The sequence below is a fragment of the Lepisosteus platostomus genome, chromosome 7, assembly GCF_059453375.1.
Source record: "Lepisosteus platostomus isolate fLepPlt1 chromosome 7, fLepPlt1.hap1, whole genome shotgun sequence".
NCBI classification, from domain to species: Eukaryota; Metazoa; Chordata; class Actinopteri; order Semionotiformes; family Lepisosteidae; genus Lepisosteus; species Lepisosteus platostomus.
In genome coordinates this window covers 8,022,587-8,042,234 of record NC_142617.1, presented here as the reverse complement: position 1 = coordinate 8,042,234, position 19,648 = coordinate 8,022,587, and the positions used below count along the sequence as shown (strand labels likewise).

The 19,648-nt window shown below is 34.9% G+C and overlaps 1 protein-coding gene across 5 annotated transcripts in view; it reads right to left on the bottom strand.

Annotated features, from left to right (window-relative positions):
• cntn5 (contactin 5) overlaps nucleotides 1-19,648 on the bottom strand; it is a 199,297-nt gene that overhangs the window by 121,828 nt on the left and 57,821 nt on the right. For all 5 annotated transcript variants that reach the window (XM_088639030.1, XM_088639027.1, XM_088639029.1 and 2 more), the window contains exon 2: nucleotides 1,141-1,270. In XM_088639030.1, coding sequence (XP_088495156.1) covers nucleotides 1,141-1,195 — 55 coding nt within the window. In that variant the 5' untranslated portion in view covers nucleotides 1,196-1,270. The remainder of the gene's footprint in view (nucleotides 1-1,140; nucleotides 1,271-19,648) is intronic.

The following is a 19,648-nucleotide window of genomic DNA, read 5'->3' as shown; positions in this document are numbered from 1 at the left end:
AACCCTTTAGGTTACACAGGTTAAAATTTAAAACCTATGTAATGCTGAGGGGTTTATGAGTTCTATTTATTCTGTTATTATTTTCATATCTGATATTATGTAGATTATTTTCAGCTAGCAGAGTAGATTGTTTTATTAACCTTTAATGTTTTAAAATTATTATGAAAAGTGACTCATTTAAGAATCAACTATACAAGAGCAAAAATACATTCTGAAAATATAGAGTTTATTTTTGTTCTGACTTGGTCAGACTTTTGTTAGTGACCACAGGTAACTTTGCATACAGTATAAAAGGTGACCATTTGATTATGATTTGCAGCTTTATTAAACAACTAGTGCTAATATTCACACCCCCATGACATGCATGTAGGAATTTTACACTTGTTTTGTGCGTACAACGCCTTTTGCAAGCTCAAACCAAAATCCTAATTCCAGTCATTACAAGAAATGCTCTGTAATCATACTTCACTTAACTCTTCTATGTTTTGGTCTACAGGCTCCAGTAAATGAAAAAAGATAATGAAATAGCTCTTGACATGGATTAATATGTTTATTCTAGCCATATGAGTCCCATTAACAGTTCAAACAGTTACAGGATTTCTCATTTAGCGCAGAAATAAATAGCAATACTATTTTTGTATTGAAAGTTAAAAATCATTCGACCAAGATTCCCTGAAACATTTAGTCTTCCATTATACAAAACTGAATAGATTATAATGATAATCAGCTTTACTTCTGTAACATTCCATAAAAATGCTTATTGTGATTATTGGTGTAAAAATTTAAATGATTTTCACATGTATTTTTATTATTATTGTTTAACTTTCATGCAATGCAAAATACACTACAAGTCAGCAAAAACACACAAAAAACTAGAAATGTTTGCTACAAGAAAACAGCAAAACAAAAACTTCTACTACTCTGACTTCTACTTTTAATAGTTCCCAGAAGATTGTTTCAGATGCTTGTGGAATTATAAAAATAACAAAATCTTAAAACTGCTTAAAAGGTCACAAATGTGAGCCGAGCTATGGTCCCTTTGGTATTACTTGGTGTTTAAAACCTTCCATTCCTCTTGAAATAAATTTAAAAAAATCCGTTGTAGCCTATTCCACAAATATGAGTGAACTGGTTTCCTACCTGAAAGGCCACTGATGATTGACAGGAAAAGAAGTGGTTTCCATGGTGACCCCATGCTTGGTCTTCAGGGTATTGTGTCCCCTTTGGTGAGATTGTTAGCAGGTTTGACGTTTCTTCATTAAAGCTGAGCCTAGGAAACACACAGCACAGGTCTCAGTTAGAGCAAGTAACTGCCTGTAATCTGATGGTCAATCTGGTGGGCTGCCTCTTGATCTTTGAGGCACTAGGTGAGGTGGAGGCACTAATGTAATATGATGGCAAACACACCTGAATAGCAAGTAGCTTCCAGAAAACTTCACTCTGCAGTTCTATGATAAGCATCTTATTTTAAAACTTTATACAAAAATCTACAATTGTGTATATAATTACTGTATGTGATGTATTAAAAAATAATTTAAAAGCTAAAACATTGTGTTAAAAACGTTCATTTGTTTTGCATTCCTGGCCTTATTCAGACATGCACAAAGGAGAGATGAACATTAATTTACAATGATTCAGATTAATCAAGTATTATACATCTCTGTGAAAGAAATCGGCACCACAGCTGGAAGTGGTCAGAAACTGTGAATAGAATGTCCAAGGATCTATGGGGAATCATTCTCCATTAATTATTAATGACACTTGCCTTTTCTTCACCTCAATGATATTCTGCATCCCCCTGTTGCTCCAGTTATCTCAGCACAACATACGCTGCCATGCATATTGATCTCTTTTGTCCAGAAATCATATCATTATAAGAATGAATTATACCGTTTTCATCTGCCTCTTGGCTCCTGTTTATCCAACAATAACAAATATTTCTATATTTTACTTTTGACGCAAAGTGTCTTAGAGATAAAAAATAGCGAATTTTCAGACAATGACAACGAAATGGTTGTTATTACAGTATTTATTAAAAGAACATTTTACTCAGGCGTTAACCAAGGCAGAAATCAACAGCTGAGGCAAGGAAACATTCTGTACTAAATGATATTTCCATAAACGAGGCAGAGGTATTATAGGACCTAGGAGCATTAAGTACATGTAGGTACAGGGAGATAAACCATTCTCCAAAAACATATGGTATTCTACCTACTGGACTCAAGAATACAAAAGAGATTAGTCATAGACCATTAACAAAACAATTCTAACAGTCACTTAGTTCAGGGGTAATACCCTTTTACTGGAAAACTGATATGCAGCACCTATCTATAAAATGGGTAGCAATTTCTACAAACTAATTCTTACTCCTCTTACATGTTACATTTATAAATGTGATAACTGAAACCAAACTAAAAGATCATCAATTTGATAACATTCTAGAAGACAGTCAACATAAAAGCCAAATCGTGCTTAAATAACTTATAATAAAGTTCTTAGAACAAGCAAATACTCAAATGGTATATTCTGATTTTTGAAAGGCTTTTGCTTAAGTGTAGAAAGTGAAGTCCCAGGATGTGATCAATCTTCAGAGGCACATGGGTAGACCATAACACTTACTGACCTATCATTGGTAAGCTGTGTTTGGCTTGAACATCTTGTCAGGTTGGAAGTTCCTGGTTGCGATCACCCCAGACAGTGAACAGCAGTGCTCTTAGTTACATACTGATGGCAATAAAGTGTTCTCTCAACAATCATAGCATATCAGTTCCATTCTGTGCTTTTCTTTCTTGATTTTCACCAGGTTTATCATTCAACAGATTAAATCACATCATAACTTACATGCAATCACTTGAGGTGATTTACCACCTATGCAACATACAGTAATCATTAAAAAGTACCACTGTCATTCGTGAATGATTAATCAAAATGACATAAAAACATTCTCAGTATATGAACTTAATTATTCCAGTGTCTTTTCTAAAGACATTTAATTTTTTTTTACTGACTGACATAATGTGCCTATAGTGTTGATAACTGGTGAAATCACTGAACATGATGTGTGTATACAGAGGAGACAGCTTGCAATCTCCATAGCTGAATAAAATGACATTATTCCTTTGATATGAAAGATAAAAATAAATAATTGTTAAACCTTTTTTGAAATATAATGCTTCTAAATGATCCTATAGAGAAAAACAGCTAGTTGCATTGATGACATGATTTTGATTGTTCGCTTGATGAAACCTAACCACAAGAGACAAACAGGTGCACATGAAATGAGATTACCATGTATTTTTTTCAGATTTGTTCCCAAGCAGGGAAATGAGCCATTATCAGGGGCTACACAAATCTGTAGATTTATAAAAACTGGTTCTGTGTCAGAGTACATGGAATATCGACAGAAAAGTAACACACGCCATGCAACACATGCAGAATCTATAAATTAATTTAATTAATTATCCAGTGCTGCTTCAGGAACACTATTGAAAGGCAATTACTACCAAGCAAAATACATGCATACACTGTACTGCAATTTCTTCTTTACTATAGTACAAGACAATTTTTTTTCTATTTAAATGTAGAACCAAAAAAAAAATATTTAAAACTGTCACGTTCCCTCCAGTGTAGTACAGCCAGTTCTTATTCAGCCTGGGAAACAGGAGGAGACATTTTTTTTCCAGAACATGTATACTGCCAAGCCATTCTCCTTTTTGGATGCACCCTGCGATTCTGGAACACAGTCAAGCTAGAGACTTTACCCAAGGGCGAATCAAGCTCTTAGGTGACGATGTTCATTCCCAGAGGCACCTGGCATATGAGAAGGGGTCACTGGTGTGCAGAAGGCCAAAATCTACCGGCTGCAACTATCCACACAGACTTGGCAGCTCTCAGCACCACACTGAGCTTAGGCCATGGCCAACAAAATGGGCACAGCCTTGAATCAAACTGCCAGCATCAAGGATAAGACACTCGTTCCATATTCCAGATGGGGACTTTCAATTTTATGAGCTGCTCAGGGAATTCATTTAACCTCTTTTTAATATGATTTATCCACCCATCAAAATATATATTTTTTAACAATAAAACAGATCTTTTTTATTATTACTATTAAGTGATTCCTTTTAAAAAACAAACTACATAAACTAGCAGTTAGAACAAGATTTCACAGTGTGAATCTGATTCTAACTAAATTGACAATAAAACGTTAAGGAAATATTTCAAAAGCGCCAAAGTTAACCCTAAATTACGACTAGCCACTTCTTCAAGAAAATATGTGAACCACTAAAGGAATCTTTTGTGGACAGCAAATGTAGAGAGACTTGGAGGGAGGAAACATGATCTGCTGATAAAAGGAGTCTTGGCAGAAGGGAGTTGCAGTAGTCCAGCAATCTCTGGGAAGAGGTCAAAGTTCAGTGTGTGGTCAGGAACAGGCAGACCTTTCGGATGTTGTACAGAAGGAATCTGCAGGGGTGAGGCACAGGTGAGATGTAGCGTGTGAACGTGAGGTTGTGGTCGACAATGACAGCACCAAGGTTCTCAGTAGTCTTGGTGGAGAACACTTTTGCTATGTTCAGGGTCATAGGGCATTCAAAATTAAGTGAAGGCTTGACCAGAATGTGAATTACAGGGAGCTCAGTCTTGAATACACTGAGCTGGAGATGGTGGGCACTTGTAAATGTTTTTTTTTTTTACTTTTTTGTGTGTCATAATTCTTAAAGCAGAACTAGAGTTGTACCTCACAATTTATCCCTCCTTACCCAAAAAACTTAAAGTACCTCTACAAGAAATTCAGTTTTAGGTTCTGTGATTTTAAGTTACTACATAAAATATTATTAGGTTCTAAATATATGTTTAGGTTCTGTTAGACATTTAGTTTAAGTATTTCCATTCTATTTAATAAAGAAATAAATGTCTGTTATATATAGTAGGATTTTCTCTTCACCTGAGAAGCAGTATTATATTAAAAAAAAAAGATGAATTGCAAAAGAATAAAAAATATATACTAGTCACATTATGTGTGACAAGTACAACCTAATTTGATTTGAATTAGAAGCACATCACTAGAGTGTCAGATTAAATCATCACAATCCCCATTCCTTTCTTTACTATTTTTTAGAAGGTAGTAGTGCCACTTGAAGACCAAAGATGAATTCAATAAATTCTAATGATCTTATCATCTGTGTTTCAAAAGCACTGAACTAAGTTGAAAAAAAAACACCGGAGTAGAACTGTCTTTTGAGGGTTGAGGGAAGCAATCAGTTTCCAGCAAACTCAGTATGTGTATAGATGAGCATGAGAGGTCAAATACAGGTATGTCATTTCAAACTGTTCTCCTCATGTTCACCTTGCAGTTGAGAGGTTTCCTAAAACTTTAAGTAATTAATGTACTGTATATATTCAAATTTGTAGACAGACTGACGTTTATTTTGGAAAAATCTGTCCACAGTCTAATCAACGATAACAAAAATGGAAATAATAATGTTTAGCAAGTGAGGGGAATTACAATCTATTCTATCCATGAGGAAGAAGACAAAATCTATTGCTTAGAACAATGTTTTTATTTCTATTTCTCTTTTCTATATTTGTGGAAAGCTGTATCTCTGTACTGTATCATTTTCTGCAAAAAGCATTATACGGAATTCACTGCATACTTCTTTGCTGTCGATTATTTTTGTTGTAAACGGTTTTAAAGCTGCAGCCTCCAAATATTTAATCAACACACACGGTATACTCTACTATATATACATCCGAAAAAAAATGGAATGAGAATACAAAAACCCAGTGTGAAAGATACTTAAAGTGAAATGAAAGTGTGAATTATTTTACAAGTTCTTTTTTATCAGGGGTGGGGGGGGGGAGAAAATATAGCTGAAGAGTTATTGGAATTTATGTTGCAGCCATTTCCTTTGCATACTTCTATGGATGTGTGCAACAAAGTAAAAGGGAAAAAAATCGAGATACCGTACATTGTGGGAGAGAAGGAACAGCACCTGAAAATTTAATAAAAAGGCAATAAGTTGCCAAGGGTTTGTTAATAGATTTTCAAAGAGCATGTTATTTTCCCAAAGGTAACTGTAAAGAAATTGTATTTCCCAATCACAACAACAAGCAGATTACTTTTACTTAGCATTTTGAATACTAATATTCACCATAGCATATGGTAGATTCTTGATATGAAAGAGTAGCTGTTCTCCACCTGAACTGAGATTATGAATTAAATTACATCTGAATCACAAATATTGAAGGTTTGAAAGGATTTCCTCTTCTACAGGAAGCTGGTACTTAAAAATCATAAAGCTACATGTAAATTATTTCCCAAGATTCTCTTGCTTTTAGATAAAATACCTTTTTCATTTCATAATACAAATCCATTCAAAGAAGTATTCAAAATGGGTCATTATTTGGAGAAAATTATATTAAATTCTCACTCTCTGATATTATTATATTAAATAATATTATATTATTTTGATAATAAAATATTAAAACAAGTTTTCATAACCAGAAAACCTATTTCATTTTGAAAAAAAAAATGCTATGCTATGCAGTGAAGCTCATATTTAAGACATACTGTATGTACTGGGTTAAGGAATTAGCAGAAGACTACAGTATTACTTCTAAAACAAAAAGTACAAACTTGAAGACAGGTGTGCACTTAATTTGTTGTTAAACTTTAAACAGTTGTCAGACTAACAGATTTACAGATCACCAAATGAAAGGGAGTGTGAACTGTTTAAAAGAATATTGAAACAATATTTCTAAGCAAAGACAGATGGTGTGACTCCTAGACTAATGTCTGTCTCACTTCAGTCCCACATAACTGTGAAGCACCAATCCAACTTCTTATGAGTTGTATGAAAATCTACTCCCTTATGGATAGTACAGTGACCTCAAAAGGATCTTCAAGAGTAAAAACTCTTAATACCATTAATTCCATTATCCCCAGTACCTCTTGCACTTGTTTATACAGTAGCTGTTTTTCTGATATAATAAAAAAAGTCACCATCAAAGTCACCTTTACAACTCAAAGGTTTTAATTCAGCTTTAAAAAGTCTATCCATGTTACTTCTCACATACAAACCTTTTTTAACCATTTGAATGATACAAGAAATATTTAAATGTCATGCAAATTTCAATTTACATTGCGTTTCTCTTCTGTAATGCTCAGCCATGTAATAATACAGAAAATCTATTATTATATGGTAGGGAATTCCCAGAGCTCTGAATTTTGTGTGAATTGGAGCAGAAACTGTTACAGAAACCAGCAGAAAAAAAACTAAGTGTACCACCAGTGTGCCTTAATTTGTGCATTATTTTAGAAGTTTGCCTGTGGTTGGATCATAATTGTACCAAACGGTTAGGTTGCTTTGTTATATTTTCAATGAATTTTATATTAACTTATCAAGGTATATTACACTTTACTCTGCTTTTATCCTAATACGAGTTGACTCCTGTAATAAATGTTTATATGAGAAGTTTGGTATTATCAAATAGTTTATATCTTGGTTAATAGAAAGTTTAGATTAATTGTGTCTTCAGGCTGCTAACTTTTGGTTCTCTGGAAAAAGGTAAAGGAGTGCATTTATTAAAGCTTTTGCAATCATTAACCTACATATATTGGAGGTCTGTGAAAGAGTTAGAAAATGGGTAATAATAAGAAAAGATGATGATAACCCTAAAACAGTAGGAAGAAAATGTAGTCTAAATATTAGCATCATGCTGGTGAATAACATTCATTTTTCCAGAATGCTTGAAATCATTGCCTGTGAAAAGGAAAACATTTTCAAGCAAGAGCAATTTGATAACTTTTTTGTTTCAGACCAATAGGTTTAATTGTCTTCTCTGCCTTCTCTTTTTGTTGTTCCCATTTTTCACATCCTCAAACTTCCTGCTTCATCTTCAATCTGCAGCAACACCCAAACCAGGTTTGCAGTCTGTCTGGCTACACTTCATCTCACTTGACTAGTCAACATCAGCATGCCAGACTGCTAGACCTGTCAAACTAGTACTGCCTGAAGCTACTCATTTCATTGATATGCTGAGGTCCCACTGATGGAAAGAACACACCAATTTCGGATAGAACTAATCATAAAAAGGGGATTTAGCCTTCTACGCACAAATCAATCAGTGTAAAACTGCATGAAGCTATAACAGCAACTCACTGAAAGCCACAGAATGTCTGAGAAAGTTTAATTAGATCAATGAGTCATTTCATTGACAGGCAGCCTCCACTATATTCTCTTCTACAAAAATGAAAGAAAAAGGCACCAGAATATTTCTGTTGTAAACGTGTACCTCAGTTTTGTCAAATCAAAATGTTATGAAAGTACAAAACCAGTGTTTGTGTGTGAACAGTTAGCTTCACAGTTTCCACTCTGAACTGTTCCAGTCTGCAGATTTTAAATTCTGTGCCAAGCTGCTTTTAATGTGCTACAAAATTAAGATTTCAATTTGGCGATAAAGTTAATAAGAAAATGCAAGCTAATTGATCTTGTTGGTGTTTTTTCTTGCACTCTTTCTCGTCTTGGCTTTTGCTCATCTTCAAGAAATAATCTATAGTTACCATCACAGTCTTCAGATTAGTTCATAGCAAATGTAAAAATTCCTTATACAGTAAGTCCTCTAGAGTTCAACAGATCCTTTCTGAAAAACATTAATTTCTTGGTCTTGATTCACTATATGATGGAAAGGAAAGGTAGAGGCAAAAACTAAATGTATGGATGAAGATGTTTGGAAATAAATGACTAAATAAAAATATTCAATTTGTCTTATATCAACATGTACAGTATGCGGAACCCTGCTATTAGATGGCTAGAGATTTTTGTGTCATAAAGACTGTACTTTTTTGGTGCATTAAAAAAACCTCAGTGTGATTCTGTTAAAACTGAAACAGTGAAAGGTAATGTCACTACATTTATTCTGCTTAAGAAATTGATATTTCATGAAATATTGGTAATCTGGGTTGACAAGTTTACATGTTTATATTTTCAATATTATGGATTCAGAGCATGCCAGAGGAGATTACTTTGACGTTCTAGTTACATTGGCTCTGAAGCATTCAAATTGAAACCGATGGAGAGGTGACAGCCACTTTGGTTGGCTTACATGCTGTGATAACCTTGGAAACCTTTCATTTGAAGCATTAAGAAATGGGCACTGCTCAGGCTAAACAAAAAAGTCTTCTATTTCTATTCTAGTTCTATTTTTCTCTCCATGCATGCTGAAGCTGCAACTTGACATAAAAGTATGAAAGGCGATCAAGTTGTAGCAGTTCTGCTAATTACAGTAGTTTAAAAGCAATGGTAATTAATGTGCATAGCAGAATTTGTTAAATGAAAATAAATACATTCTACTAGTTACGGAATGCAGAGTGTTGGTTTTGAATCCTTAATTAAAAAAGGCCAGATCAAATGTAATCTCTCCAAAGGGACAGAGATTAATATGGTCTAGATCAGAGACATGACCAAGGTAAGGAGCCCTGGGGAAAAGGAACACAACTTAAGCCAGTGTGATCTCCGTAAGGACTTCTAATATGAACAAAATCAATAAAATAGCTTTCAGCTTTCCAGTGCTCACCAATCACAGCTGCTGTCACAAACCAAACAAAGGGTGAACCAGGCTTCAAAGTCTGTCCTCGTTAGGGGAATTCAGTTTCTCTCAACTAATCAGTGCCTTTGCCTATGTTTAAAAAGGCTATGAACTGTAGAACAGAAACACTGATTAAGACAGTAAATTATCATCACACTGTCTGTCCTTGCTTTAGTGAGTCTTCCTCTGTGTTGAAATATAAAACCAATGTACTATACAACAACTATGAGGAAAAAATGGTGCTCTAACAACTAGACTATTGACTGTATAGCAGACCTTTTAGGAATATCACATACGTCAGAATATGATGCACTTGGATCAGTCGGGGTTATCTATCTGTGTTTCCACCAACTCTCATTTTATCTTTAACACCCATAGTCTATTTGTAGAGATGACTTGTGTTAACCTCCTTGGCACGTATCAGCTTGTCTGCCTACACATTCTGCTCATACCGAAATATTTTTAGTACTTGTTAAGCAAAATGGAATATAAAAATATTTGTGAGGAATGCAGTATTAACCCATTTACCATTCATTGTTCCTGCAACAAAAGACAATCCAGTCTAAACAAATGTTATAAAATATAATGAAAAATAATTATGTTTACTAAGCTACGGTATTGATATACAGTTCTTTTCTAATTTTAATAAAAAAGAAAGCATTTTAACCTTGTTACAAAATGCTTCACAACTGGATGTTATTTTGAAAAATATCCCCAAACCCCAAGATATACCAAATTATCATTCTCCTTTTAGGTTCCTCTAGGTGTAATCTAAGTAAAACTTTAAAGCTTTTGATCAATCCAACATTTATCAAATTGATGGATTCTTCGCCCTAGTATCTTGTCTATTTCAGATGTAAGAAAAGACAATTCAGTAAGCTTTACAGAGGGTGCCCATTGAATAAATGAAGCTTAAAGCAGTTGAAAATCTTTAGTGACCTCAGGACAGAACAATAAAATCATCATGACTTATAGGAACCTAATATTTCCAATAAAAAACAACAGTAATAGGGGCACAGTGAGGTACTGTACCTGCACCTACTGGTTATTTTCTTTATATCCAATTCCAGCTTAAAATGTGTTTAAAACAAATTGCTTTGTGTGACAGGATAACTAACAGGGGAGCTCTGTGGAATTCTGAATATAGTTTTAAAGAGGAGAGGTTCAATACTTTTTCATTAAGATTAGGAACAAAATGCATCCTTTGTAGAGAAGATTAGTCCTTTTTTAAAACACAATACTTCTTAGCTTAAAGACCTTTTCAGAAAGGGAGACTATTCAAAAGGCTGCAAACAAACAAATGACTTGAACAGCTATTGAACAAGTTGCGGCACCATCATAGTCTTTAATTCCTCAATTAAGTTCAGCTTAATTGCAGAAATAGACAATTGTACTGTAGGTAGGAATGTGCATTTGTAGCAAAATATGTGAATCTTAAGGAAAAAAAAGAATATTGTTTTTTTTACCTGATTATTAATAAGATCCTAGGAACATACTGTAAGAAGGATTGCAAATGAGAGAAGACAAATCATCCCACCTTGCTTATTCAGTGTAGGCGCAAAGTGAAACGTTTTATCCACAGAGTTCTTATAAAAGCCCTGCGTTTGTACTGTACCTGAACCACCTTGCTGGAAAGTCTGTTCCACATTCTCATAATTGTTTGTTTAAAGGAGCACTTCTTATTCTATGACCTACAGTACATTCTCTTTTAGCTATCAACCATGGCCTCTTATTTCATTATTGAGAGTGAAAGTGTTGCTAAGGTTGACCCTATCAATATCTTTCATTTATCAATATCTGATTTTTTATTTATTTTTGTTCTAGACTTAGCTCCCTTAACCCAGTTGCTAATATGGTGTCTGTTTGTCTCTTGTTATGTTATGTTGGGGGTGTGCTGTAAAACAAATTTCCCCAAATAGGACAATAATGCTTGAATTGAATTAACCTGGCTATATACAGTATGACAAAGAATTATTACCAGAAAAGTCATTCTGTTTGCTCTTCCTAAGACTTTTGTTCCTCCTTATTTGTATATGTTCAGGAATAAGTGGCTTTCTAATGATAGACACAGAATGTTACTAGTGTATTCCTAAAGACCCACATGAGTGGAGAGCTGTTCAAATAAATATTTGAAAAACTATTTTTATTATCGGCAATGTTCTACATGGGATGATGTATAGTATATGGCTTCACACACAAATCAAACAAATATTGAAAACATTAGAGGAAAAAAATGCTAAAAGCTCTTACACTCTACTCAGAGTGACTGAACACCTTTCAAGAGCTGGATGCTTTGCTCTGCTGTGCAGTTATACTGTACTCAATTTGAATGCAATGGCACATTTTAAAGCACCCCTTTAATTTCACAAATGTACTTTACTTAGTCACTCACAACAGATAGGCTGAATGTTCTTAAGCTTTATCCCGGCATAATTAATATTGACAAACATACCAGCCACATAACGGCTCATCGAAAGCATAATGACTCTATTCATTTATGCAAACAAGGTTAATTACAGAACAATTTTCTTTTAACCCAAAACCTTATGATTAGGAAATGTATATTTGCCACAACTGTTTGGATACAGATATTGGAAGCATGGCTATGGGGAGCTGCATGATTAACTTCAAGCAATTGCAAACACACAGTGTGATATGATACCATGGACACACAGTAACATCTGTTTCTTTGGAAATCAATTACACAGGCAATTTTTAGGATGCTAGTTCTGGCAAATATGTACATACAAATTCACAATGTCTGCCTGCACAGTCCCACAAAGCAATCCAAAAATGCTGGCATGGTTAATTAAAGAGTTAGAAAAGAATGTTTATGATTTATCAGGATATGATATTCCATGTTACTGCATCATAAATAGACAAGGTGGCAAGAAATTTAATTCTTAACCAAAAGGTAGGCAGCTAACACAGAGCCAAGTGCAATTAAATAATTATACTTTCCTCATATATCTACAGTACTGGATACATGGATAGCAAAAACCATCTACCTGCTAAGAATCTGATAGCTATTTTTGGAGTAAGTACAATATGATTAATCTTTCCAATGTTCACTGTGAAATACTTTATAGTTATGTGTCTAACATAACTATATTTATGCAATGCTTTGTTTGATGTACTGTAGGTACTGTATAAGGTTCCATTAACTGCAGTGTGGAACATCCTCAACATGCAAACTAAGCTGTGAAGTGGTGTGGTGAAATAACACACCCAATCTACTGGCACCACAATATTTTCTACAGCGTGGCATAACGCAGCGGCGTGTTCATTTTGGAGGCAGAGCCCTGGATTAAGGGCGACACATAGCCTTGGCAACCACAGCTGTCCTGGCTAATTAAGGATGAGCCGCAGCTGTGAGGACCCTGACACTCTGAGCACCTCCCCGGAGGGACGAGCAGACCCCCGCAAGGGGAGAACATTCCAGTGATAATCCTGGAGTGGATTGTGACGCGAGCGTAAGGCCGTCGTTTTTCTTCTTTTCATTTCCTTGTCTCCTGTCCCACTGTGAGGATTCACCTGGGCAGATTGAGTTTTCTTTTGTTTTGGCCTCGTGCTCCCCTTTTCTTCCACTTTGGAACCTGCTAAATAGGGATAGTCCAGCCTTGATGCCGCTGTTTAAAGTGGTGCATTTTTCTTTTTCCCTTTTTGTGATCTTGCTAGCCTCACAGCGGTACCTCTGCCCCTTCAGACAGGGCCTTAACTTATTCCGGTGTTTGCTTTGGCTCCTGTCACTAATGCATTGTTACAACAGCAAAACATGCTCAAACTCCTAAAACCACATTATATGTACGTAGATCTAAAAAAGTATAATAATTTGTAACACAAAACAAGTTTGCTCTCAACCGTATTTTCAAAAGCACAAGTACATTTGACAGAAACCCACATGGGAGTTGAGAGAACTTACCGTTACTGCATTAAGGACTTACTATACAATATTAAGTGCTTCTTTACACAGATTTCGGAATGTTAGAAACAGGCTACCCTATTATGTTGAGGTTGCTTCTTTGAGATCCTTCAGGAAACAGTGGGATACATTCCTTTGATCATTAAGCTACTAACAACAAAAGGAGCAAAACAGGCCCTATTCTAATCTGTAAAATATTTCTTGCATTTGCATTCTCTGTATAAACTAAAACTCTTTAGTAACATTCTTCTATCATGCAAGTGATGCAGACAGATAACTGTCCCAATATGTTCCATAGTTTAAACTGTGACCTGCGTCTGAAAAGTAATCAGGCCTATTCTACAGGGGCCTCAGCAGCTTCAAATTCATTTCATCCCACCTTTCAATTACTGTATTGATTGAATGCTGTAAATAAGCATTTTCCCTAGAACTTAATTAGGTGATCACAACTGCCAAAGCTAACATCTGACCTGCATGCTTTCAAGACATTGACTTGCAGAATAATATGTGCTTAACATTTTACTATTCTTGAACAAATATAGCTAGTACACATAAAAGTGTTGTTTTATGTAACAAAGCTGAAATTTACCATTTTCTTGCTATGGTATTCACAAAATGTCTTGGATGTGTACAGTACTGTACATAAGCATAGCGGTGCTTTTTCTACCCTGGAAACATTATCATGTTCTAATTACTTTTTGTCTTCCTGTATGGTAAGCAATGAAACTAAATGACACTGCCATAGACCTAGTTCTTTAGTTTTGATTCCATTTCCACACTCTTTCCTAAACACAATGAAATACTTTGGACAATCAGATATCCTCATAACTACTGTTTGGCATCCTAGCCCCCTTTCAGTTTCATTACCTTGAAAGGAAACAACACATCTGATCAGAAACAAACAAAACGCACAATGACAGACCACTGATACAGTACAAGAGCATATAATTTATGGGAGACGAGCTACTGTAAGTGGGATGTGTGCAATGTGCAAGGATAGACAGATATTTTTGGGCAGGTTTTGTGTGAGTAGGTTCAGTGGGAATATGCATTTGTCTATCATCTATTGTTGCAGCATTCTGTTGCACAGGATTTGTGGCATAAAAACAAGCTTAACATCTCCCATAACAGATATTTAGCATTTAAAGTATTTTTTGTTTACAAGCTATGTTATACAGTATATACAGAGAGAGATTAAAGAGATTTTTTGTGATGAGTCAGTATGTGACAAAATGATTTTTCACTGCATTTCAAATCCATCATGGCTGTGGCAGAGAAAAAAGTTAAATTACTTGACAAAACCAAAAATGTAAAAAAAAGTAAGCATCCAGGAATAAAGGGATATTCATTGTTAACAGGGATATCACATCCATTTTTAAAACCTATGCATTATGATCTGAATTTATCACCTTCCTAAAGCCTACATTTTATCTGGACTTGAAGACCCTTAATCTTGCTTTTTCCTCGTCTTCTTTATCAGAAACATTGTTCCAATTATTTTGGGTCAGTTTGTCAGGGAATCATGCCTGACAGGGCAGATTAATGAGCTGGGGGAGCCAGGCTCTCTTCTTTGTGAAATGCCAAAATTTAGAGCAGCCAATTAACTTACCAACATGTCTTTGGGGAGGCGAGAGAAAACCATAGCACTCGGAAAACATCCAAGCGACAGAAGGGAAACTCCACACAGAAAGGTGCCTTAGACATGGCTTTTTTTTTTGCTTGTGTTCTTGATTATTTTTTATGAAGCTACGATAAAAAAGCATTTTAGTTGATCAAATCTGTGTAGGCTCAATGCACTCTACTAAACCCTCTCTAATAATTATGGTAACACTGCAAAGCCAGGCATCCATGACAAGGAACAAGCAAAGGTTTATTCCATGCTGAAAAGAGAAGAAAAGAAATACATTTGGGCTATGGAGCCTTCTTCGGAGGAAGGCTCCACAGCAGAAACATTGTGTTTCTTTTCTTCTCTTTTCAGCATGGAATAACCCTTTACTTGTTCCTTTGCAGCCTATACATGCTGATGCAGTTACTTACTTGAACTTATCCATGACAAGGTATCAATAGATAAAATTTAAAAAAGAATTTAAGTCAAGTACTGTGCATACAGAAACATACCTTTCCAGTTTTATTACTATGAAAAGACTTTCACTAAAGCACTGTCACTTTTTTGTTAATCAAATGCTCATTATTGTCTGAAGACATGGAATTAGAGTTGTGTCATTTCCACCCAGAGTAATACTATTTTTTCCTCACTTCTACAAACACTTCATTTCTCACTAACTGTTCTCAGTGTGGGTATGTGTTGACAGCATGTCAACTATATCTCAACAGGAATACTGGCAGATCATTTAGATTTCTATAGACTGTTATTTTTTTTACACCACCTCAGTAGAGTTAAAATACATATGATAGCAGGTAAAAGAAAGAAAAAAAATATATGCCCTGTATTTGCAGAATGACTGTTTTTCTGTCTACCTGGAGTTTTTTGGAATTCACAAAAATGGACATTTATTTTCATCAGTAGCGAGTTATTTTAAAAATGAATATAAGCTGACATACATTGTCACAAATAAAATTCATTATTTGTGATTTTGGAGATGCAGGCTTATTTCTAAAACATAAGTTAAATAATATCTTCATCTACTGTTCATATTGGTTTTTGTACCTCTCTGAAATATACTGTAAGCAACTCCTTTCAGTTCACTTTTACCAGTTTCACCTTAGAGGATATCCCATGTTTTTAAAGAAAACACTGTTGGATCTACAAAAACAATTTCTCAGCACCTTCCTAATTTGTCTTATGAAAGAGGTAATACAATTAGGGGTGCATTGCTCATTTTTGTTGAACTTTCCTCAAATTTAACATCCTTCTAATGGCTGCTGTCAAAGTCAGCCATAAAACAACTGCCATTCATCTCAACAAACAGGCCTGCCCTGTGAGATAACAATTAAGATTCATTCCACATTTGTGTTTTTGGTTACTTTGCCACCTCTATTTAGTTACGGAGTATGTAAAGGTTTTATCTGACATTTTTACAAGGATTTATGTTGCCTTTGTTCCACTCCAGTGTTTTTTTAGTGTTCTCAAGCAACCAGGCTTAAAAGAGCATGACTGGCCTGATTTGGCATTTATGACTGGCCATATGCCACTGCAGTTTGTTGCCCATTTTATTTAGATACAGTATATTACATGCTTTGCTTTAATTCAGGAATCTTGGTGTGATTACATTAAGTTTGAGATTCCTTGTTCATCACAAGCAGCATGGCTGAACTTTAACATTCATACCATCAAATCTAACATCAAATTATATTTGATCAATATCCTTTACATTTCACTTTTGTTGGAAAACATCATCATTCTGTGAAGAAATCTCAACTTGAATTAACACATCTTCCTACCTAAATGTCTTTATTTTAAATTCAGAAGGAATGACAGCAGCTGAAGATTGTGGAACAGTAGAATTGTTTATTGGATCTAGTGAAACCTTGGTTTAGCCTGCTTGACTAGAACCCCCATGCTTGGTGAAAGGGCAACCAAGGGTTAGCTGCAAAATGATGGAGTGAAGGAAGGATGCAAAAATGAGTGAGGAAGAGGAGAGGGTGATGTGTGGCATACTGTATATGGGAACTGAGGCAATTACATCAGGATTAGTTATGATTAATCAGCTGAGCTTAATTAGTTTGGCTGCCTTCATCCCTCCTGAACTTTCATTAGAACTCCATTTGAAGAAATACCCCAGGCATAATTTACCCTCGAAATTCTAACTTTCTATACACAATTTGGGAATACAAAACTAAAACAATTTTCATTTAAACAGTTTCCCAGGACGTAGCATTTGAATACATTTTCATTTACTAAAGCAAAACGTAGTATGAGGGTACACAAATCTGTCTTCTGAACAGAACACTACAGTATCTCAGATTTTGTAATCCCTATAAAGTACAACACCATGTAAGGTCAATACTTCCATTTCTATAATTTTAAAAGAGATTATGTTTTATCTTGTTCATTTCCTCCTTGTTATGATGTTCCTCTTACTGTTCTCATCACATTGCCCTTGTACAACTTTATAAAAACCACGAAATACAGTAAATATGACAACACTGCAACCAAGCACAGTGTGCTTACACATTTGCAGATATCCATTATTTTCCATCTTCAAACTCTCTGAGAACAAGCTTGGTGATGAGTACAGCTGGCTATCTTTAAATTACAAAAAGGGTAGCATCTGTTACTAAATCCAAAGCAATCTACAGACCCTTTAATCCAGTACATGGGCAATATTATACAGAGTCAGATATTTCCAATAGCCTTTGGTTATTAAGTTAAAACCTTCTTCAGTGGTAACAGTAACACCAATCTGTTGCACCTTCAACAGGTTGGAAAGCTCAAGTCAAGTCACAGGTACTCTCAAGTCAAAGGTACCTGGTCTTAATATGAAAAATACCTAATCAGTAAAATAACTGCAGTGACTCATTTACTGTATGTTGAAGGCAATTTTTAAACAGCCCAGCATTCACATATATTTTTTTTCTGATTTGGCACTGAGAGACCTGATATACTGTAGCCTTTTGAAATGTTCAAAGCAAATATTTTTTTACCAGTAAAAACATGTATTCTCTTTATGAAATAAAATACTAAATTTCTAAATGAGCTAAACTTCTCAATAGTCCAAGTCTTTCCTGAGCATTAATCTAATCTAAATTAAGGCTTGGAATCTGAGCAAAATATAATTTAAGCAAAGGTCTGTGCTCCATTGTAGAAGGTGTATGCAACTATTTGTAAAACTGGATTGCATATACCTTCATTGAATTATAATAACAAGACTGTATTGTATTTTTTTTTTACTTTTCTGCCCAAGGGATACAATCATTTAAGGTAAATGCTGCATGGAACTACTTTGTAGTGTTTTGTGATCTTGCATTGAACCTTTTCCAAAAGGGAATACTAGTAAACTACAGACTGTGAAATACTCTACTATAATTAAGAAAAAGAAGACACAGGACTGCCGCAGTTTATTACTGTAGCTGTTTATTTTTTCAGTTTCCTAACAGGTTATACTATAAACTTCCTCACTCTTCACATCCTAGCTTTCTATGTAAAAAAGACATTTAAATAGTGCTATTCTAACAGTTTGTGTTGTTTTATATCAGAAAATGTCTTTTGGACTTTACAGAGGGAAAAAAATAGCACCATTTACTTTCAATATAATCAGAATTACAAATTTGGAAAAACAATAAAAAAAACATATCTATTGCCCTTAGCTTTTGGGAGAAGCCTGAAATTCAGTTATTCAAATGCTTTATTCATGTTAAATTATTCTCCCAAGTCTTTGCAGTATTTTGTAGGCTGTTAAGCTCTTTAAGATGATTTTGTGTTACACCAACTGGAAGAATTAATCCAACTGCTCCAAGGGATAAACTTGGAAACGTGATAAACCCAGGATTACACTCAATATCGCTTATCACTTGTTCGACCTCAACAGAAGCAAACAAACACTATGTTAATGTGTGCTTCTTTCCAACCTTATTTCTGTGCTCAGTCAGGCAAACATTTCCTTAGAGAATACTGATGGCAGTGTAAAATATACCAGGAAACCTAAAATGCCATCATATCATGGACAGTACCAGTCAAAGAGATAGAGAGTTGTATTATACCGTAGATACATAAATGGTGCTGGGGTTTTTCCCAATAGTAGTACAGAAATTATAAGGCCAAAATACATCATACATCTTATAATAACCCCACATAATTCTATTACAGGAATGGACATGCTAGAGCATGTACTCTATTAGCATTTCATAAATTAAATAATATCATCAATTGCTGCATTTTATCCTAAGTCAGGTCCCTTGGCAGGAAGGTGGATATGGCTTGTAAGAGAATTTTATTTTGCAGATGACATTATTGATTAGAATAATTTAATGCTATGGTAATGCATGGCTGCAACATGAAGTAGGCACGTTCAATCAGATTTATAGCAGTGTCATGCTTAAAAGGACTTTTGTATGCAAAACACAATCAATCCAAACAAAACTACAACAGAGGAACTAATCAATGTGGATAAGAGCCTAAACCTGGCCCAGTGTCAGATTTGAGGAAACCCTACTGATCAACTGCCGACATTCATTGGA